The 23,128-nt window shown below is 44.7% G+C and overlaps 1 protein-coding gene across 1 annotated transcript in view; it reads right to left on the bottom strand.

The window, feature by feature from the left end:
• Positions 1–23,128, bottom strand: part of CUBN (cubilin) — a 298,563-nt gene that overhangs the window by 28,550 nt on the left and 246,885 nt on the right. Inside the window, exons 55-59 of the mRNA XM_068238249.1 lie at positions 15,582–15,738; positions 12,696–12,845; positions 7,373–7,561; positions 5,664–5,793; positions 3,619–3,836 (exon numbers count right to left, since the gene is read on the bottom strand). Coding sequence (XP_068094350.1) covers positions 3,619–3,836; positions 5,664–5,793; positions 7,373–7,561; positions 12,696–12,845; positions 15,582–15,738 — 844 coding nt within the window. The remainder of the gene's footprint in view (positions 1–3,618; positions 3,837–5,663; positions 5,794–7,372; positions 7,562–12,695; positions 12,846–15,581; positions 15,739–23,128) is intronic.

Below are 23,128 nucleotides of genomic sequence, written 5' to 3' on the forward strand. Positions count from 1 at the left end.
TTGGCTTTAGTTAAAGATGCAGCACCCCCTCTTCCACATCCAGCCCTCCATCAAATACTTCTAAAAAGTATCTCAATCCTTTCCTCTACCGTTTTTTTCTTTTGTTTTTCGTTTGTTTTTAAAGAGGAACTCCAGTGAAAATAATGTCAAAAAAGTGCTTCATTTTTTACAATAATTATGTATAAATGATTTAGTCAGTGTCTGCCTATTGTAAAATATTTCCTCTCCCTGATTTACATTCTGACATTTTTACTGCTGGAAGGTGATGTCAGTGGAATGAGAGGATGCTTGCTTTTTTTGGCAGTTGGACCCAGCTGTAAACAGCTGTCACTTCCCACAATGCAGTGAGGGTCACAGACAGGAAACTGCCAGGACCATAGTCATGACATCACACTGTGGGAGGGGTTTCACCACAATATCAGCCGTACAGAGACCCCCGATAACCTGTTTGTGAAAAGGAAAAGATTTCTCATGGGAAAGGGGGTATCAGCTACTGATTGCGATGAAGTTCAATTCTTGGTTACGATTTCTCTTTAAATAGCTTTGTAAGATCTATATTTCTAAAGTGGCGATTGCTACTTCCAATAAACGGTTCTTTGCATAAATATCTGTAGTTCTGAGCTGGGAGATGTGGTGTGTCTCCAGCGATTACCTTTGTAGACCTCTTTGGAAAGTCGCCACAAATTTGCCGCATAGTTCACCAGCGTGCCACCTATCTGCACTGGCATCTGCTGGCAGTTACATAAAGCAACATTTGCTGACTCCTGTTATAAGAGAACTGGCAGTGGCTGCGCTTAACATTTGCCAGCTGATGCCAACGAGGATAAGCAAACTCCTAAGAACTCCAGGAGATTCTGTCTATTCTTCTTGTGTGATAAAGTAACTGTATTCTGTATAACTTTGCCTGAATCCAAACATTAGTTCCCTGAACTCATTGAAGTTAATAAAGTTTGTGGCTCACATGTGATTTTATTTAAGAGTACAGATGGTAACTTGTAAGAGACAAATTCTACGAATGGGATACAAATGGAACATATAAAAGGCATTAACCACCCTGGCGTTCTATTAGGATCGCCAGGGCGGCTGCGGGAGGGTTTTTTTTAAATAAAAAAAAACTATTTCATGCAGCCAACTGAAAGTTGGCTGCATGAAAGCCCACTAGAGGGCGCTCCGGAGGCGTTCTTCCGATCGCCTCCGGCGCCCAGAATAAACAAGGAAGGCCGCAATGAGCGGCCTTCCTTGTTTTGCTTACATCGTCGCCATAGCGACGAGCGGAGTGACGTCATGGACGTCAGCCGACGTCCTGACGTCAGCCGCCTCCGATCCAGCCCTTAGCGCTGGCCGGAACTTTTTGTTCCGGCTACGCTGGGCTCAGGCGGCTGGGGGGACCCTCTTTCGCCGCTGCTCGCGGCGAATCGCCGCAGAGCGGCGGCGATCAGGCAGCACGCGCGGCTGGCAAAGTGCCGGCTGCGTGTGCTGCTCTTTATTTGAAGAAGATCGGCCCAGCAGGGCCTGAGCGGCAGCCTCCGGCGGTGATGGACGAGCTGAGCTCGTCCATACCGCCCGGCTGGTTAAAGGGAAAACAAGGTGAGAGTGAAATGGAGGCTGCCATATTATTTCCTTGTAAGCAATGCCAGTTGCCTGGCAGTCCTGTTGATCTTCTGGCATACGTAGTGTAAGTCAAAACCTTGGAACAAGCATGTGACGAATCCAGTACAAGCTGAGTCAGTGTACCTAATCTGCATATGCTTGTTCAGGGTCTATGGCTAAAAGAATTAGAGACACGGGATCAGGAGGACTGCCAGGCAACTGATATTGTTTAAAAGGAAATAAATATGGCAGACTCCATTATCACTCTCAATTTGGGTTCCTTTAAAAGAGGGATTATACTCTGAAAACTAAAATTTCAGTAATGACTCCAAGATACATAAAAGAACATTTGAATGCATTTCCAAGCATTCCCTGCACGTAAAAAACGTTATTTTCACTGCAGAGAGCAGTACAGGCTTGCTTTTCTCTGGTCATCAGCAAATGTATGCTAGGTACACACCAAACAATTTTCTGTTAGATTTTCTGTTAGAAAATCTAACAGAAAATCTAACAGAAAATCTAACAGAAAATCTAACAGAAAATCTGTGTGGCTGGATATTGTACTGGTTAAGGGCTCTGCCTCTGACACAGGAGACCAGAGTTCGAATCTTGGCTCTGCCTGTTTGAGTCCGCCAGGAGAAAAGCGCGATATAAATGTTATTTGTCTTGTCTTCTGTTAGATTTACCTGCCAGATAGATTTTTTCCAACATGTTGGAAAATAAATACATTTTTTTTTCAATATGTTATCAAAAAAATCTATCTGGCAGGTAAATCTAACAGAAAATTGTATGGTGTGTACCTAGCAAGGCATCAGTTCATCAAAGGCTGCTAGGTACACACCATATAATTTTCTGTTAGATTTACCTGCCAGATAGATTTTTTTGATAACATATTGAAAAAAAAAATGTATTTATTTTCCAACATGTTGGAAAAAATCTATCTGGCAGGTAAATCTAACAGAAAATTGTATGGTGTGTACCTAGCAATATTTGAGTTGTCAGCACAAATCTCTGTGTGTATTCAGCAGAGTGAGGGAGGAGGGAGCACAATCAAGACAGAGGCCGAGAGTGTCTTCTGGCCTGCAGTGATTACATTTGCCAATGAGCCAGAGATAAGCAACTGTACTTCTCTCTGCAGGGAAAATAAACTTTTTTTGCACTCAGGGAACGCTTGGGAATGCTTACAAAGATTCCTGCCTACATATATTAACGAGAAAATGTAAAATCTGTACTTATTAACAAAATAATATGACAAAAACGATACCGTTGTAAACTTTTAAACCGATAACTACCTCAAAAACTATAATGTTGTAATGTTATTAACGAAATATTTCGCTGCGCCCTTTTTTTCTGCTTTTTTTGCTGTATTAACGTTAATTAAAAGTCTATGGCGGCGCCCTTTTCGTCCACCCTCAGCCGGCGCTCTTTCCTGCTACCATTCAATCACAGTGATTGGTATCAGAGATGGATTAAGATGCAATGGGGCCCTAGGAAAGGTTGTAGATTTGCAGCCCCCTTGTGTTTTTCTTTGGTAAGCTGAAGTGGAGAGAGGTCAGAGAAGGTGGCTGGTGGGCCCCTTGACACCCACTAGGCCCCAAGCATCTGCCTAGATTGCCTGGTGGATGATCCTGCTCTCTTTGTTATCGCCCCTCTGAGTGCACTGAAAGGCATGATGCTAGAGTGTGTTGGTGGAGCACATGAATGAAGACATCAGACAGAACTTTCTATGTGCTGTATACTCTACTGGGTCCCTCTGGTCCAGGGGCCCTGTTGCAGTCGCTACCTCATCATGGCTACACCACTGTCCACAGGTATTGCTGTGCCCAGTGCCCGCTGTAAACATCCCCAGCTAACCCGACTTTTAGACAGGAAGTTCAGCTTTGCTCCAGAAGCCTGACTCGCCTCCTCCCATGAGAGATGAGAAGGTGGGCGGAGACTTGTGTATAGTAGCTTTTCATCATATTCTCTTCTTCTAGGGGGTTGCTGCTTTACTCTACCCACTACAGTCACATCCATGCCAAGCCTTACCTAATGTCTGTCTGAATGTTGCTCTCCAGCCCCCAGCAGTCCCGAGCCAGTCTGTGCGGAACACCAGGAACAGATTATTGCTGAGGCTTCTTATCACAGCAGGCAGGGCGTTCCCACAGAGCTGGTCTATTAAGGTGCCATAGATGTCAGATCCGTCATAGACAGCAACATAATCGTCCTTGCACTGCCAGGATGCCTGTACATCAAACTGATTAAACCTGTTAACAGATATAAAAACGGTTCAGTTTGTGTATGTGTTAGTAGAGTGCGCTGCGCCACTCACGCCTGTTGTGTGTGGATGCCCTACAGGGGGGACGAATGAGGAACCAGGGGCATTACAATAGCCCCTGCAGCCCCTGGTCTTTCTCCCTCACACCTAGCAGAGTATTTGCACAATGAAGCTATGTGGCTATATTTTCCCGATCCTGCTACGTCATGTGCATGGTTGACTTTGTACTCTCCAACGCCTAAGGCCAAAAAATTCTTCTCTACAACCTTGGCACTAAACTGAAGCTTGTATGTTCCTGGATCATCAGGAGATAGAGCTGTCTCATCGCACACCAGGAAGTAAGGAAGATGCACGGAGCTCTGGAATTCAGACTGTGTGTGCAGCAAAGCAGGGCGGCTTCAGAGCAGGAAAAATGATTTATTTTGACATGTGGCCTCTTATCTCTCTCCAAGTCCTGCTGCCCTTCTGCTTTTTCAGCACCCAAGGCCATGGCCTTTGTGGTCTTTCCAGAAATCCAGCCCAGGTCACGCTTCTCCTCTTCCCGCTGGCAGCCTGAACCTCTTGCTCTGTGCTGCATTCATGGCTCCCGATCATGTGACATCAGGAGACCTACCTGCAGTACAGAGTGAGTGGCTGCCGGGAGGAAGAGGAGATGTAAGGTGGGATCGAGTAAATATAGACATGTAGCTTCACTGTACTCTGCCGGTTAAAGGAGCTGTGAAGTGGGGCCTGCAGGATCGGGGGTCCATTGTTCCGCCCCTGCAAGTGCAAGGAACTATACCGGGGTTACCTTTCTGCAATTAGTCCCTCTTGGGCACAACATACCAGATCTTTCATGCATATACCTCTTGTATGCCATTAATTCCCCCTGCAAACCAGAAGACTAAAAATATGCCTCTCCTTGTCTCCATTTGATGCAGGGCTTCCCTTTTGAACCAGAAGGGCTGTGGACCTCTCAACAGAGATTGCCTGAGGCAACCTATTTGGTATACCTTTATACCAGGGCTGTGGAGTCGGTACAAAAATCATCCGACTCCAACTCTGACTCCTCAGTTTATGAAACCTCCGACTCAGGCTCCAGGTACCCAAAATGACTCAGACTCCGACTCCTTAGCCTAATTTTTATCAGATTGTGGTTTCGGCGTCGGCATTCGTCGAGTTTCGGCATCAGCAAATGGAGCTTAGACTAAATCATCAAGTTTGCTCTTAGATATGAGACACAGCAGTGTGTTCTCTTTGATGTGTGTGTGCGTGCGCATAAATAAGCTTTTGCATATGCACAGCATGGAATCAACTATTAGGGCATGGATAAACCTGCCAAATTAAATCATGTTACGCTATTTATTCATTTATATATGTACTCTGACTGTTATTTTTATAATTTTTTATGAAATATGTATATGTATGTATATTGAGGAACTCTTCCTGCTGTTCTAGGCACTGTATTGGCCTGATGAAGTGGGCTCAGACCCGCGAAACGCGTTGCCTGTGCTCAAATAAAAATCTTTTGTAAGTTTACAGAGATTTCGTCATTGGGGTAAGATACCTCATTTTTCTTTTTCGTTTAAACTGGTTTTAAAAGCTTTTATTCAAATCAGGGCGCCTCGTTCCCTTATTGTGCATAATTCTTATCAGGACTGTGGAGTTTGTACAAAAATCATCCAACTCCGACTCCTCAGTTTATTTAGACCACTGACTCCACAACCCTGCTTTATTTTCCCATAAAAATGTAATGGTATGGGGCTGTATTTTAGCTGTTTATGCCTAACTATTGTAACATTTCAGAAATAGTAGTTCTGGAGATCTGGCGACGTACTTGAGCTCGATAATCTTGTCCTCCGGCACGGTGATGAGATAGGTGCAGTTCATGTCATTATGGTAGTCGGTGAAGGAATGAGTTGGGCTTCTTATAACACCAGAAGTTCTGTTATATATTCCGCCGCAGGCTGAAAAAGAGAGCGTTTAAAAGAGGAAGTGTGCTGAAAATAATGGAACTGTTAAAATTGCTTATTTTTTTACAATTTTACTTTATAAAATATTTAGTCAGAGTTTGCCCATTGTAAATTATTTCTCCACCCTTCCCTCTCCCTGAATTACATTCTGAAATTCATCTTAAAGAGAAACTCCAACCAAGAATTTAACTTTATCCCAATCAGTAGCTGATACCCCCTTTTACATGAGAAATCTATTGCTTTTCACATACAGACCATCAGGGGGCGCTGTATGACTGATATTGTGGTGAAACCCCTCCCACAAGAAGCTCTGAGTAGCGAGGTACTTCTGGCAGTTTCTTGTCTGTGAACCTTGCTGCATTGTGGGAAATAGCTGTTTACAGCTGTCTCTAACAGCCAAAACAGCAGCTGCATCACCTGCCAACAGTAAAAATGTCACCATGTAATAAATGTCAGACTGTAAATCAAGGAGAGGAAAGATTTTACAATGAGCAAACACTGACTAAATCATTTATACATAATAAATCTCTGCAGAATGTTTGTATACTCCGTGTTCCAAAGCCAGTAGAAAAAATACCTGGGCCCATATGCAATTTCCTTTTTATCCTGATTTTTATCCTAGGAGATAATTTTTCATCTTCTATTTAACACCCCCCCCCCCATCCCCAGTAAACAGCTTTAATGGTTTATTGCTCAGTCATACAACTTAGCAAACAAATTAATTTTACCCCTTTTTCTTTCCACTAATAGAGCTTTCTTTTGGTGGTCTCCCCCCCTCTGAAATTAGCCCTAGACTGCGATACATACACTACACATAAATAGGCATCAGCCTATGCAGGGCCGGTTTAAGCAGCATGGGGGCCACCTACCCTAAGGCAAAGTCAATCACATAATCCCCCAGCAGCCAGCCCACTGGTCCGGTCTCCCCACAGCAAAATTTCTAATTCCCAGTCTCTTGTCATAGGTTGTGTGGTGTCCCAAGTATAGGCAGAGCGCCGTGTTATGGCCGCGGCGTGTATGCAGCCCAGAGTCACGGAACCATAGAGATCAGGAAGCCACCGACACCACCTCTCGGAGGATCAGGTATGTATGGTCTCGGCTCTCTGACTCCCCACATGCCATTCGCACCACGGCCGCACCCAGCCCAGGCAGACCAGAGACCACACAGCCAAATGATCTGGCTGCTGCTGCGGCAGGGACAGATCGCCTCAGGATGACATTGACTGGCAAAGGAGACCCCCAGGGATTCTGGGGGCAATTGCCCCCTTCGCCTTACTTGTAGTGCCGGCACTAAGCCTATGTTTGGGATTAGATTGCGAGCCGTTGGGAGGGACACTTAAGTGACAGGGATGTCCTCAGTACAGTGCTGCGCTAGATCACAGCGCCGTACACATAACTATGCTCGTTTTTATTGTGTATTTCAGCCTGCCAGCTCCTATCGCAGCTGGCAGGCTGATCCCCACGGCCCCGCTCTGTTTACTGCAGGGAACGCGCGTGAGCAGAAAATCTCATAGTGTGTACATAGCAAAACATTCTACTGTTCTGCACAGCAATGGGTAAACCAAATACTTACGGATCACTCTGTAGGTTGCCAAAAATCCATGCATGGTGGTATCAGAATCGCTGGTAAAACTAACTGACATGGCTCCTCTGCTGCTGACAGGTGCAGGGACAGTATTGCCACATTGTTCCAGCAGAGGACTGCCTGAAGGGGGCGCTCTGCCATATACTTTCACATTGTCCTTAAGGCAGAATGAGCTGGCTGAAAACAGAAGAAAACTAAATTATCCAGTAGAAGCAGTAACAGCACTAATATTAGTATTAATATAAATACCAAGAGTAGGAAGAGGCTCAACAATGGCTGGCATGTTGTATTAGTAGCAATAGCAGCAGCAGGCAGAGAAGAATTAGTAGTAGTAAAATCAATAGAAGTAGTAGTAGTCATAGTAGTAGCCATACAAGCAGTAGCAGTAGTGATACTACGGTAGCAGTTTTACCATTAATAATAGAAGTAGCGAAAGCAAGAGAATTATTCCTAATAGCAGCAGTAGGAGCAGTATTAGTTGTAGTAGCAGAAACTGTAGCAGTAGAATCAATAATAGTAGCAGAAGTAGTAATAGTAGTACCAATTGCAGTAGTGATAGAAGTAGTAGTAGGAATGTAAGGAGTAGTATAGCACCAGAACTAGTAATATTAGAAGCAGACTTTGCAGCATTATTTGTCATAGTAATAGTAGCAGTAGAATCAGTAAAAGTAGCACTAGCAGTAGAAGTAGAAGTAGTAGTACCAGTTGTAGTGATATAGTAATAGATGTAGTAGTAGTAGTAGTAGTAGTAGAACCAGTTGTAGTGATATAGTAATAGACATTGTAGTAGTAGTAGGACCAGTTGTAGTGATATAGTAATAGACATTGTAGTAGTAGTAGAACCAGTTGTAGTGATATAGTAATAGACATTGTAGTAGTAGTAGGACCAGTTGTAGTGATATAGTAATAGACGTAGTAGTAGTAGTAGTAGTAGTAGAACCAGTTGTAGTGATATAGTAATAGACATTGTAGTAGTAGTAGGACCAGTTGTAGTGATATAGTAATAGACATTGTAGTAGTAGTAGGACCAGTTGTAGTGATATAGTAATAGACGTAGTAGTAGTAGTAGTAGTAGTAGTAGTAGTAGTAGTAGTAGTAGTAGCAATTTGACTTATATCTGCTGTACTACTAGTAATAGTACCATATATATTATATTAATAGCTGTACTGGCTTTATTCAATTTACAATAGGATCATCTGCTGTGCACTTACTTGTTCATTCAGTCACCAATATTAGTCAAAAGCCTTTTTGTACTATTTTAGACAGAGATATTATAATGTGAAATGGATATTATTATTGACTTGTGACCTTAGCCTATTTAAAAACGGGCTCTAGGTCTGTCATCACCGCCACATGCTCGGGCATGCACCTGCCGCACACTCACACCCGCCCCTCCCCCAGCCCATCCTGCTCCTGTCCCAGGCTGTCCCTACGGCACATGCGCAGTAGCGCAAACACACGGACACACACACAGGGACAGGACGCAGAGACACGGGGGGGTTATTATATAGGATTACTATTGATATTGTTGATCCATGGTTGGTGTTATATGCCATTATTGATGTCAATAGTCGCTGAGTTGGCCACAACATTTGGTTGGTCATAGGATACTCCTTTTAATGAAGATATGATGAATAATATAAATAATACAGTAATAATAATTTTGCAGTTTAGCAATATAAACTATTATTCCTCTTTTTTTGTTTGTAAATTTCCATCAGTCTATGGCCAATTTGGGGGGGAAGTCAGTAACTTATCTGTATGGTTTTGGGATGTGGGAGGAAACCGGAGTGCCCGGAGGAAACCCACACAAACATGGGGAGAACATACAAACTCTTTCCAACAAATCCCTACTTCTTCCCTTTCTGATTTCATCGTTTCACCTATTCAGATTTTAGTGATGTCAGGAATGATTGACTGTGATTGAAAGCGAGCACTGTACAGCCCACAGCAGAAACGGGAGTTAACAGAGTGCAGTCTAAAGACCAGCTTTATATTTACATATAGTATAAGGAAGCTGGAAAAAGTTTAGATCATTTGAAAATGAGATGTATCGCTAAATAAAACCAGGCTTTTGGAAATGGCTGGATTCATTTCTGGGGACATGGGCAGCATTCCCCTTTAAAAAGCCTGGGATCTGCTTAGTGTTTCCATAATATGGAGGTCATTATGTAATACATGCTGTGTAGCCTGTACAGATGATAGCTCTTCTCTTGGCTCTGTGTCAGTAACAGGATGCAATGGACGAGCAGAGGAAGTCATTGTATGCTGAGCAGACATGCAGATCACCAACTGACTGAAGGAATAAGTGAAGCTATAACATAAATATGCTGAAACAAGTCTAAATGGCTCTGTGATGATGAGTGTCATTATTATGATGCCCCCTGAGATCTGAGGACACTGTGGCTGCATAATTGTTGCTTGTGCTCATTCATTACACTGACACACAAGCAGGGAAGGATTTACCAGGAGGCACTATAGGCTCGTGCCTACAGGCAGATGATTATGGAAAGGCGGCTCACTCCTCTTCCCAAGTTCCTCTCTCCCTTCCTCCTTCCCTATGCAGAGTCCTGAGCGGAGTGTAAATGAGCGGTTACTCACCTAGCTCTCAGCTTCCACTGACCAGATCTCCCTTCAGTTGGGGGCACCTCTAGCTTTTTAAACTGAGGGTACCTCTGGCTACCTAATGCTAAGGGGCACCTGTAGCTACCTGTAACGGGCAGGGGAAGTAAGGGAGAAGTGAAAGCTGGGCTAGACAGCACACTTGTGGTGCGGTTCGGCAGGTGGTTGCAGGTTCATTGGGGTTGAAGTTTAGGGTGCCAGCCTATAGGCTCCTGTGAGGTAAATCCGGGCCTGGACACAAGGCATTTTGCATTTTTTTTGGGGGGGGGGGGGGGGGGGGGAGTAGTAGTAGTAGTGCCACAGGTTAAAGGACAACTGAAGAGAGAGATTTATGGAGGCTGCCATGTTTATTTCCTTTTAAGCAATACCAGTTGCCTGGCAGCCCTGCTGATCCTCTGCCTCTAATACTATTAGCCATAGCCCCTGAACAAGCATGCAGCAGATCAGGTGTTTCAGACTTTAAAGTCAGATCTGACAAGACTAGCTGCATGCTTGTTTCTGGTGTTATTCAGATACTACTGCAGAGAAATAGACCAGCAGGGCTGCCAGGCAACTGGTATTGATTAAAAGGAAATAAATATGGCAGCCTCCGTATACCTCTTACTTCAGTTCCCCTTTAAAGGAATACTTAAGGGAAAAAAAAAATGACATTTACTCACCCGGGGCATCCCTCAGCCCCCTGAAGCTGGATGGTGCCCTCGCAGCCCCGCTCCGATCGTCCTGTCCCCGCCGGCGGCTACTTCCGGGTTCGGCGACAGCCGCCGACAGGCTGGGAACGCGGCTGATTTTCCGCGTTCTCACTCGCTATATGCTGCTATAGCGTATATAGCTACGCTATAGCAGCATATAGCGAGTGGGAACGCAGAAAATATTTTGAGGTGCACACATTAAACATCCATATTTTATGTGTACTCAGGGCTGTGTGTCTAGAAAAGGGCACAAAGGCTAAGGCCTTGGGCGTTTCCTGCCAAAAGGGGCAGCGGTACGTGGAACAGGGCTGGCTGAATGTGGAAAAGGAGGCTGCAAATGAAAAAGGGAGGCTGCCAAATGGGGAGCAACACATGGGGGGGGGGGGGGGCTGCTGAGCAAGGGTGATGTACATAAACGAGAGGCTGCAGCTACTTTTACACATGGGGGTGGGTGGCTGCACATGGAATGGGAGGGGTGTTATTGCACATGGATGGGGAGCAACGAAAATGTTGGCCTAGGATTAGAAACAGTATAAATCCAGCCTTCTGTGCACTGAAAGCAGACAGGCCAACCTGTAAGCTCACTTCTTCCCACTGACTGACTGAGCAGTGATGCTGCAGGATAAGCATGACAGCCATAGCAACTTCTACAAAACCTTTGTCACAAATGGCAACTTCCATGACCACAGGAAGTCAATGAAAGCCCATTTCTGATTGTCTGTTTTGCATTGCTACATCTCACTGCTCTTGCTTGTCGAGCTGTTCCTTTAAGGGAACAAGCACCACTTTTTTTCCTGGTTTCTAATAGCTATAGAAGCTCCCCTTCTAGCTGCCCATTATTTATCCAGTGGAAGGTGTGAAGATAGTATCTGTGACTTCTGTAAACCCTTTGAAGCACAGTGTCCTATATACCCACTACCCCCATCTGATGAAAGCTTTTGTTTGCTCTCTGATAATGTGTGCAATAAAATAATGACGTCAGTCCTTATCTGCCTGAAATTTCGGCAGTTGGGCAGGCCATGACAGAAGCCTTCCTGCTAAACTTTAAGGGTCATTACACACAGGGACAGTGTGGTATTTTTACCACGCCCCACCGCCATGCAGTGAAAGTCTATGGAGAGTTTCATACTTCCACGTTACAGCACGTCGCGCCGCATCCCCATTGCAGGTCCAGAACTACGTTACCGCGCGTCTTCTGCGGCGATCTGCGTCGGCCCGGAAGTCATCTTAGTCTATGGCGACACTGGGAATTTAAAAAAAAATCCTAACGCAACGTTGCGGCGCACATGCGCGGATTTCTACAATAAGCTTCTGCATACCCCGAAGCAGGAAGTCACCACAAGCACCCGTCACTTCCTGTTTGGCCCGATACTAGATGTGGAATACCGCGTAGTAACACGGTATTCCCCAAAGGCCTGTTTCTGGCGGTGCAGCAGAAGTGACACACCGCATCGCTGCCGCCAGTCTACAGTGTGAAACTGGCCTCAAATGTAAAAAGGAGGGGTATAATTGAAGGGATTTTTCTTATTAATGAGCCACATTATTGGCAAGCATATTTGATGTGCTATTGATATGGCCTGGGTGCTAAAACTGGAGCTCGGGTCACTTTTAGGGCTCGTTTCCATATAGTAGGCTTTCATGAGCGCTTATGGAAACGCCAAATCTGGCCTTCAGAGCCATTAAATTTGGCCCCCAAGTGGTTTCCCCCCTTGCATTATGTTTGGCCCACTCTAGACCACCAGGGATGCTATATTGGAGGTGAAGCCCTAGAGCATCAGGGAATTGTATAGGGGAGGGAGGACCAATAGACACCTGGGAACTTTATCAGAGTAGAAGGTGGCCTGTAGACATTAAAGTTGGCCCGTGATTAGGTCCCAGTGTACAATTTCAGCCTTCTTTGTATTTGAGTTTGACACTCCTGCTCTAATGTGAACTCCAGTGCTGTGGAAATTTAATTCTGCGCATTGTTAGTGAAGTGTAATGTACGGAAGGGCACTCACATTCCAGCTCGAAGCTGAGGAAGCTCAGCACAATAAACATGCTGTTTTCCGCCTGGATGATGTACTCGCAGTTCAAATTGTTATCATAGTTGTTTGGATAGTTTAAAGAAGCAATTCGTCCGTTTGGCTTCGTGAAGTTCACACCACACCCTGAAAAATATCAAGAATTATTTACATTACAATTTCATTTTCAACAAGTGCCCACTGAGCCTTTCCTTCTAGAAGCCAACATATTTACAGTTGCCATATTTATGGAGGCTGCCATATTTATTTCCTATTAAACAATTCCAGTTGCCTGGCTGTCCTATTGATCTTACAAGCAAAACTTTGATGGCCCCCCAACGTTTACACCCCTTCTCTTGCTTCCTCTTGGTGCCCTTCACGGCCTTATGCTGGGTACACACAATGCAATTTTCTGACAGATTTACTGTCCGATCGAATATTTTCAGCATCCAGTCTGATTTCCAAAGGATTCTTCAAACGAGTTTTCATAGAAGTGAAGGAAAAATCGATAGAAAAATTGATTGGAAATTAGATTGGACATGCTGGAAGTAATAGTCCTGACAGTAATTCAGTCAGAAAATTGTCACATGTCACAAGGGTCATAAAACAGTCACTCCTCCTCTTGTTACTCCCCTGTGGCTCCAGTCAGACTTGAGTCACAGCATCTGATCTGCTGCATGCTTGTTAAAAGGTCTAGGTGGCCACACACGATACAATAAAATGATCCGATTTTACAGTAATTCGATAAAAACGATTGTATCTCTTGAAAAAATATAAAGCTTTTTTTTCATTCGACTGAAAAATCCGATCAGATTTCCCGTTTTTTCGATTTAAATCGATCCGGAATGCCAGATATTTCTCTTCAATTTGGACTAAAAATTGTATGGTGTGTGTTGGATTGTTAATTTATTACTATACACACCCTAGCAATTTTCTCTGAGTTTCCAATCATTTTTATCATAATTGAGGAAAAAATTGAACATAGGTGTGTGGTACATTGGTCAGATTTTTGAAATGGTACAATCAGTCAGAAAAATTGATTGCAATTCTTAAATTGAACAGATATTTAAAAAAATTGTATGGTGTGTGGCCGCCTTAAGGCAGAGGATCAGTAGGACAGCCAGGCAATATGCATTGTTTAAAAGCTTGACAAAGGAGCTACACATTGCTCCGAAACGTTGTATTTATGATGACCGTCTGATGTAATAAACGATGTGAAAGAGCTTTGGATGATGCTGGCTTCAACGTTACATTATTTAAAAGGAAATAAATGTGGCAGCCTCCATATCCCTCTAACCTCATTTTCCCTTTAAGGAAGAACCCCGCCCAGGGCCATCTGGGAAATGTGTATGGACGTGACCAAAGATGCCCATTTACAGTACAATTTTCTTAAATTGGTGTTAGTCGTTTATATAAATGATAAACAAACAACTGCTCCATCCAAACAGCTCAAGTGTGGCTAGTTACAGTATGCTCTTCCGGATCTCCAGTTCGCAAGCTTTCAGAGATCACCCGTTGTACAACAATGGTGATCGAGCGTATGTACAAATCAGAACATTAATCTTACTCTCCTAATCACTTCCTAAATACTTCACCATAACCATTTTCTAACCCTAACAACCCCCGTCCTATTCCAAAGCAGGAAGTTTCAGCGCTCAGCGGCGAACACGAAGTTGGGCGCCGATATAGTAGTAACGCTATAGTGCGCGGGGCGTGTGAGGGAAATTCAGGGTTTCGGCGATCGCCAGACGCTGAATTACTCCTCCCTCCGAGTTGTGACGGCTCAAAGCGGGAATAGTATTTAACGCAGCCGGGAATTAATGCGGCAGCAGGGTGAGCCATCATTCAGCTCACCTTGCGCCCAACTCACCGACGGTGTATATATACACACGCTCCTATATCCCCTTATTGACACCTAAATCTAACCTCACAACTTTTTGAGATAAGAAAGTGGGACACTTAAAGAGACACTTAAAGGACACCCGAAGTGACATGTGACATGATGAGATAGACATGGGTATGTACAGTGCCTAGCACACAAATAACTAGGCTGTGTCCCTTTTTTTCTTTCTCTGCCTGAAAGAGTTAAATATCAGGTATGTAAGTGGCTGACTCAGTCCTGACTTAGACAGGAAGTGACTACAGTGTGACCCTCACTGATAAGAAATTCCCCTTTTTAACTCTTTCTTGCTCTCAGAAGCCATTTTCTGCTAGGAAAATGTTGTATAGCTGGCATTTCTTATCAGTGAGGGTCACACTGTAGTCACTTCCTGTCTGAGTCAGGACTGAGTCAGCCACTTACATACCTGATATTTACCTCTTTCAGGCAGAGAAAGAATAAAAGGAACACAGCATAGTTATTTGTGTGTTAGGCACAGTACATACACATGTCTATCTCATCATGTCACATGTCACCTCGAGTATCCTTTAAGCCAGGAATAAAAATCAGTTTTACTTTCCTGGGGCTTCTACCAGCCCTCTGCAGCCATCCCCTGTACTGGCAGTCACTCACAGAGCCTCCGGTTCCCCGCCGCCAGCTAGTTTAGTTTTCGCTGACAGGCCCGGCCACGAGTATTCTTCTTCGCATTCCCGTCTGCAATAGCCTCCTGCTCCTGTGTAGGACTCTATTCAGGACAGGAACATGAAGAAGGATACGCGTGGCCAGGCTTGCACAGGCGAGGAAAGCCTGCCGACTCCCTGTCAGCGAAAAGCATCATTTTGGCTTCAGAGCTCACTGCCGGGTTCACCACCCTCCACTGTGATCTTCTCTGCTGAACACAAGTGCCCAAAGCACACATAGCCATTCCATCATGTTCCTGGGTTTTCTAATGCTGTGATGGTCTGTACATATTTTATGATCACAACAGGCATTGTCATACTTACTGCTGGTGAAGCTGGCCGAGAAGCCATTTGCACTGTTGTCTTGTGATTGGAAAGTTATTTTCACATCACTTCCTGGAGAGACCACGAGGCCTGGAGCAGAATTTCCGCACGCTGATAACAAGAGGGACTCCTCTGACTCTTCAGTCCCACTCCAGACCTGGCCAATACAAAGACAGAGATAAATCTCACCAGATTAGAGGGAGTCTCACACACACTGCGGCCAGTGGTCCTAGCTAGGGTGGGGTCGCTAGGTACTGAGGTGAATTTCACCACCTATCTTCAACAAGTTTAGAGAAAATACCAGTTCCACCTTATGGTTGATATTGTTTATTATAGGTAGTTTAGGGACGACATAGGCAGGGCCAGCCTTAGGTTTCACAGCGCCCTGAGCAAAGCCTGATTTTTGTGCCCCCCCCCCCTTCATCCTCTTCACGCATGCGCGCGCACACACACACACACACGCACACGCACACACACACACACACGCACACACACACACACACAGGCCCGTATGCAATTCACCTTTTCTCCTGAGATATCTCCTAGGACAGGGGTTCCCAACCTTTTTGACGTCGTGACACATTACGCCAAATGCTCAGATCTCTGCAGATCTCTGTGACACGTCACATACGTATAATAGGAAAAATAATATTAATAACCACTAATGGATGGAAAGAGTGCATTATCCTGAATATACTTAATAATGAAGGCTAGAACCTTTCAGGAATATTAATAAAAACAATCAGTGGGACAGTTAGCCGCCCCCCCCCCATTTAGAATGATGGCACAGCACCGACAACTTGCACCACGCGTTATAGCAGCAGTGCCCCCCCCCCCCCCCCAAAAAAATGCCCCCTTCCCCCCCCCCCCGATCTCATGTGTAGGTGCCCTTAATATAGGTTGCCAAGCATAGGTGCCCCCAGTATAGAAAGTCAGTTGAAGGTCTCCATCGCCCCCATGGGTAGCCAGGCATAGGTGCCTCCAGTATAGGTAGCCATGTATTGGTGCCCTCAGTAAAGGTAGCCAGCTATAGGTGCCCCCAGTATAGGAAATCAGGTGTAGGTGCCCTCAGTATAGGTAACCAACTATTAGGCGCCCCCTTGGAAGCCGGTGCCCTGAGCGACTGCTCTGGTCGCACAGGTCAAAGGCCGGCTATGGACATAGGTCAAGGCTGTCCACAGCATGTGCTCTACAGTGATGCGCAATCTGCTTCCACACATTCCGCAGCAGCCACTTGCAGATTGCACATTGCCATAAAGCATAGGTGCCTGGACACCAGGTGGAATGACCTTCGTTCTAAGCGATGCTCGTGCTGTGGACTGAATTGGCCTGTTGAGCCTTTACCTTGATAAAGGCACCATACATGGTCCAGAAACGTTGGATTACAAGTTATACCTACTAAACGATATCAACAATGATACAGGTAAGTGCCACCTTAGAGCAATCAGTTTTTATTAGATATACGTGGACAGGGTTTGGTGGTTCTCATAAGCTGGATAGGAATTCATCATTATCCAAGGTAATGTCAGAGAGGGATCATCTGTCTTATCATATCAGGCCATACTTTTCGTATAGCTAGCTTTAGGTTCTCCAATGGTTTACAAACTTGTAGAACAATAGAAAGCCATTTTTTTCTTAAAGGGAACCTGAACTGAGTAAAATTATTTAAAATAAACATTTGTGCCTGCAAATGAATATTACATACTAACCTCACCGTGAGTTCCTCTTAGAAGCTCACCATTTTCTTCTTACAGTGATCCTTTCCAGTTCGGACAATATTTTGTCAGAACGGAAATATACCAGTTGCTGTCAGTTATAGATCAGCAGCTGTCAGTTACAACTGAATAAGCAAGGTAATGTCCATGTTTCCCTATGGCTCAGGTGGCTGCTATTACAGTTTAACAGTGTGCTGACCAGGAAGCTGTTATGGAGTAATGGTCATTTTTAAAATGGAGGACAGAGAATTCCATTGATCACAGTGGACAAAGAGGATGCAGGAGAGGAGAAAGAGATTGAGGCTTAGACTACACGGGAGGTAAGTATGACCTGTGTATGGTTATTTTGACTTTTTATATTCAGTTCAGGTTCTCTTTAACTACCTGGGGACCGCCTAACGCCAATGGGTGTGGCCGCGGCGGCAGCCCCAGGACCGCCTAACGCTGATTGGTGTCAAGTCCTGGGGCTACAGTTTCCCAGGGAACGGCCGCGTGCATGGTCGTCAAGTAGTTAATGAAAATCTGAACCGAAAAAAACTTACGATATAATGAATTGTATGTGTAGTACGGATAATAAATAAAACTTTGGTAGCAAAGAAAAAAAGTCTCATATTTGTATTTTCAGTTACCGTATATAGATTTATTTTTTATAACATTGCATCATTCTGTCATATTTGTAGTGTACAAACCGCACTCTGTATTTTAAGCTATAAAGCAAAGCAGAAATAATACCCTTTTGAACTTTCCTGCAGTATAACTTTATCTCAGGGCTGTCTCTCACTGTTTCTTGGCAGTCAGTGCTTCAGAAAACAGGACTATATTTAATCCAAGTTGGGTGGAAGAGCTCAGGGAAGCTCTTTTGCATAGATAACAACTGAAGTTTGTTAACTCTTCCTGTACTGGAAAACAAAATGAGACTCTTTTCTTTGCTACTAATGTTCTATTTCCTGAAACAAAAAGCCCCAAAATATTGACCAATCCATCTATCATTAAAATATATGAAATATGTGAGGTATCCTCTTTTTGTCCCTCTTAAGATGCTAATCCTTTTTATGGGCTAACAGGGATCTTAAAGTGTCCCAGAGACAAGCGTTCTTAAACAGAACCCGAGGCAGCATTTTTAAATCTTAATAGGACACAGACAGAAGCATGCTCTGTGCACAATAACATGCCTCCAATCAGAGCTAAGCTGCAACCCAGGAAGTACTTCCAAGTGGAGGAAGCTAGCGAAGGCGGGGAGCGGCAGGGGGAGGCTGTAATGAGCGACAAGTGCAGGTAAATAGCAGGCTAGCGACAAGCGGTATTTTGCTGGGGGGACAGCAGATCCCGGGGGGGGGGGGGGGACTGGCAGCGGCAACACAAGGACACAGAGGCATGTCATTGTACAAAGTACAGTATACACGCCTCTGTTTCCTATTAAGATTTAAAAATGCCACCTCGGGTTCTCTTTAAAGGTTTTTAGTTACTTACCCGGGGTTTCCTCCAACCCCATAAGCACGGGTGCGTCCCTCGCCGCCCTCCCGCAATCCTCTGTTAACCAGCAATCCGCTCTGGTATTCGGCTAAGTGACCTCAGCAAGGGGCCTTCTGGGCATGCGCGAACCTTCTGTGCAAGCGCAAAAGACCCCTGGCTGACGTCACTGAGTCAGACTGGGTCCGACTGAGCAGAATACCGGAGCTGATCACGGCTTAACGGAGGTACGCGGGAGGATGATGAGGGACTCATCCTCATCCGTGCTTATGGGGCTGGAGGAAGTAAAAAAAAGAATGCGCGTCTCTGGTACACTTTAAAGATGAAAGCGCAATCGATAAATTTTGACCAGGAAATAAATAGATAAGTATTGAATCAAATCATTCAATAACCAGTTAAAACATCAATTTATTACAACATTTTAAAATAACACACATAAAAAAATGCAATATGCTCGCATAGCCATAACAGTAATATAGTATTTGCAACAATTTAGCAATGATAACAGTTTGTTCCCAATAAGGGTAACACTGATTTGGAATATTGTCTCCTATATCTGGCCAACTTTTTGAATCTGGTGGAGACCACTTCAACACAGCTGTATCCATATATATATATTTTTTACACTTTATTATATAATACTGAGATTACACTCGATTTTCTCAACGCGTTTTGTGAACGTCAAACCAGATGTAGTTCACTTCTTCAGGAGTAGTATATATTCCCAGGTAATTTGTATTACATGATTGGCTGAAATTCATCAACATTATTGTGAATAACACAAATCTCAAAATGTAAATCAAACAATCCAGATGATATAAATCATGTTCAGTGTAAACCGGGGCGTTGCTAAGATCCCACGAGATCTGGGGCACTTTTGGGCACTCCAGCCGAAAAATGGGTGTGGCCATACACCGGAATGTGGGTGTGGTCATGGGTGGAGCCAAAATTACATGAACTTAATGGTGTTTTCTAAGTAGGCCTGCTCAGCAAAATGTTGGACGAACCCTTATCTACATTAATTTTTTAAAAAATGCAGCATATCACATAAATAGGCAGTGCCACGTAAACATAATTAGGCTTCTGTTACCTGGCTTCTGTGCTGGCTTTTCTGTCTTTCTGCTGGGTGGGCTGGCCTGCTGCCAGTCCCCTCATATCGTTCCCTGACTTTCAAGTGGACCCCCTCCCATGGATCTCCCATTGACGCACCGCAGCTCCCTGCATGCCCCCAAAAAGGCATCACAGCACCAAACATGGCATCAAAGCACCCAATATGCCCGCATAGCACACAGCATACTCCCCATTTATGTGTGCTGTGGTGCCATGCTGGGTGCTATGGTGTCATGTTGGGTGCTTCGGTGTTATGTTGGGTGCTATAGTGCCTCTATGGGGCAGCCTGGGTGCTGTAATACCATGGTGGATGCTGTTGTGCCATGCTGGGTGCTGTGTAGTGCCATGCTGGGTGCTACTGTGGGGCATGCTGGATAGTTTGTTGTGCCATGCTGGGTGCTCTGGTGCCTCTACTCTGCCTAGGGGACTTCCGGGGCACCCCAGAATTGATAAGGGACACGTGCCACTGATCTTTGGGGCTAGCAACTCCCCTGAGTGTAATTACACATATAGAACCTCATAATGAATGATTACTTGTATGCAATGATGGATTAAGGTTAGCCAGTTATTGCTGCAGGCTGTCTGCATGGCAGCATGGAGTCACAATGTGGCCCAGCATGCATTCCTCTTGTTCTATTTCTTAGCTATTTTTTAGCTGTACTTCATATACAATTCACTATCTGAGGGTTTTTTTTATTTGCTTCAGATGTGCATCAGAACATCCTCTCTGCTCTAAAAGATACGCAACAGCATAATAACCTTTAACCTCTACAGGACCGCGTCACGCCGATGGTCGTGGACGCGGTGGCTCCCCCAGGACTGCCTAACGCCTTCAGTCTCCCAGCGGCGATCGCCATTGTCCAGCCCTTAGCCTGTGACAATGTGACAAACAGAACATGGCTGCCCTCATTGTATCACAGGAATAAATACCGGTAATCATAAACTTTTGCAGCTAGATTTGCTGTGTAAACTATCTAAACTTTAGATAAGATATATAGACAAGTTACTTGTTATAGTTAGTTTTTCATCTCGGATCCGCGTTAAGCCCATGGTTCTTAAGTGCTTAAACAAAAACATTACTTTGTTACAGCTGATACAAATCCTAAAATAAATCCGCATAGTTTCTACCTCCTGATTTATGGAAGCAGACATATTGTTAAAATCCTGTGTTTAAAAATAAGCTGTTCTGCCATCTCTGCAATGGCAGTCACATGACACAGGGAGAGATCAAATTACAACTGGTGATTAGACACAGATGAGGTGGAATTAGACAGCCTCTTCTCTCTAAATACATACAGGCTGCATTTCTCGCTGTTTTCCTTCTGTCCTGTGCAAGAGTTCAGGTCCACTTTAATAGTCACTAGAATCACCATCGGATGCCATGGAAAGCAGCCTCATGCCACAGGAGCTCACTATATTCTCTGGCAGGATCCACTTTTTTGTTTAAATCCAGCCCTGTTTCTGAAATATGCATGAACAGCATAATTCACTAAAGCGTGTCAGACTTGGAATGGGTAAACGTGAGCAGCAGACAATCCCTCTTTTATGGGAAATGTTCTAAGAAAACTAAGCAATCTTTGTGGCATTTTGCTGAACAAAGGTCCCTTGGAAGTGACATTTCTGTGTGACAGCCATGAGACATGGATGATCTGTAAGAGTTATTTCTGAAACACTGTCCCTTCTCATGCACGCTATAGTGGAATCATAGATAGATGATCATTATGGAACCCATAGGAACACCAGAATCATCTCAGTAACGAGAGACCAGGCGCCCAATGGTGCGATAACGCTGACAGTAGGGTTAAATGTTAGATGTTTAGAAATACACTCACTTGCAAACACCGTCAGAGCCCACGGGGAACGGACTAGGCCTGCTCGGTTTTCTGGAACTCCTGGGCAGGAACCAGTTGGTCACACTGCCTTGATGTTCTTTAGAAAGTGGCTAGAAAATGACTTATGGCCCATACTCACAAGGGACTTTTGTCGCCTCAACACGCGGCGCGCGCGTGTTGCGGCGACAGGTCGCCCGTGAGTATGGGCCGTCGCACGCGCGCGCACCCCGAACTGTCGCCCGCCGCTCTTGTCGCCATGCGATTGAAAGTTTCAATCGCATGGCAACAGTCGCCGCCGCACCTCCGCCGCAACTGTCGCTAGTCCGCGTGAGTACGCGGACTAGCGACAGCAACCTCCATAGAGGTGAATGAAGCTTCCGGCGGGGGGAGGAGGAACGTCGGCGACAGCTTCCGTCTCGCCGCTGGTCCCTCTTCCGCGTGTGTACGCGGAGGGACCTGGAGAGAAGCTGTCGCCGGCCTGTCGCTAGCACGCTCACGTGTGCTGGCGACAGGCCACTTCTGCAGCCCGTGAGTACGGGCCATTACTCTCTACTGAGGTGTACAGCTGACAAAACACTGTTATGGACCCGCCCGTTACGTATAAAACTCTTAGGGCTTGTTCACACTATCAAAAACACTAGATAAACCTTTTTTGGAGATTGGTTATTGTTAAAACGTAGCTTTTAATGGATTCGGGTTAAAAATAAATAGTTCGAACAGATTATTCTACCCCTTAGTGCAAAAAGTGATACATTGGGTTGGGGATAAAGGTCATTTGTCTGTCAGACTCTCCTCCAAACTCACAATGCATGTATATTAACAACCCCACACACAACCCTACATGTTTTGTTTCCTTAATTGGAAACTTTGTCAGGGGTGACCAAAGTGCTAAGTGCATATCAATCATGAGGTGGTCCAATAGGATTGCACACATTGCAAGTAATAATGTTAAAAAAGGTAATAAATACGGTAAATCACCTACAAGCCCAATCTCTTCCCATCCTAGGCATCACATCCCCTGCTAATACATATGTGGAGGATGGCAGCAGTAAAATCTTTATATGTCCTAGAAATCATGGAGAATAGAGCACTCGAGGAAGCTCTTTTCTGATTGGTCACAATGCACCACATGAGGGACAGAAGGATACACCAATCAGCTAGTGGAACAGCCAGAGCTAGAGCCAATAGGCAGTGACAATGACTGCTGCTCTGTAAGAGCTAACATCCGCCCACCACAAAAGCAGTGAATAAATTAAAACGTCACACACAGCTCGACTCTGCTGAAGGCTTGTTCACACCTAGGGCGTATTGCATTTTTTTTTAGCACCAGCGATTTTCAAAGATCGCCCTAAAAGTCCTTGTGCAATGATTCCTTATGAGAGTGTTCATATCTGAGCGGTTCGTTTCCTATCCGATCCGC

Source organism: Hyperolius riggenbachi, chromosome 5 (genome assembly GCF_040937935.1).
Source record: "Hyperolius riggenbachi isolate aHypRig1 chromosome 5, aHypRig1.pri, whole genome shotgun sequence".
Classification (NCBI taxonomy): domain Eukaryota; kingdom Metazoa; phylum Chordata; class Amphibia; order Anura; family Hyperoliidae; genus Hyperolius; species Hyperolius riggenbachi.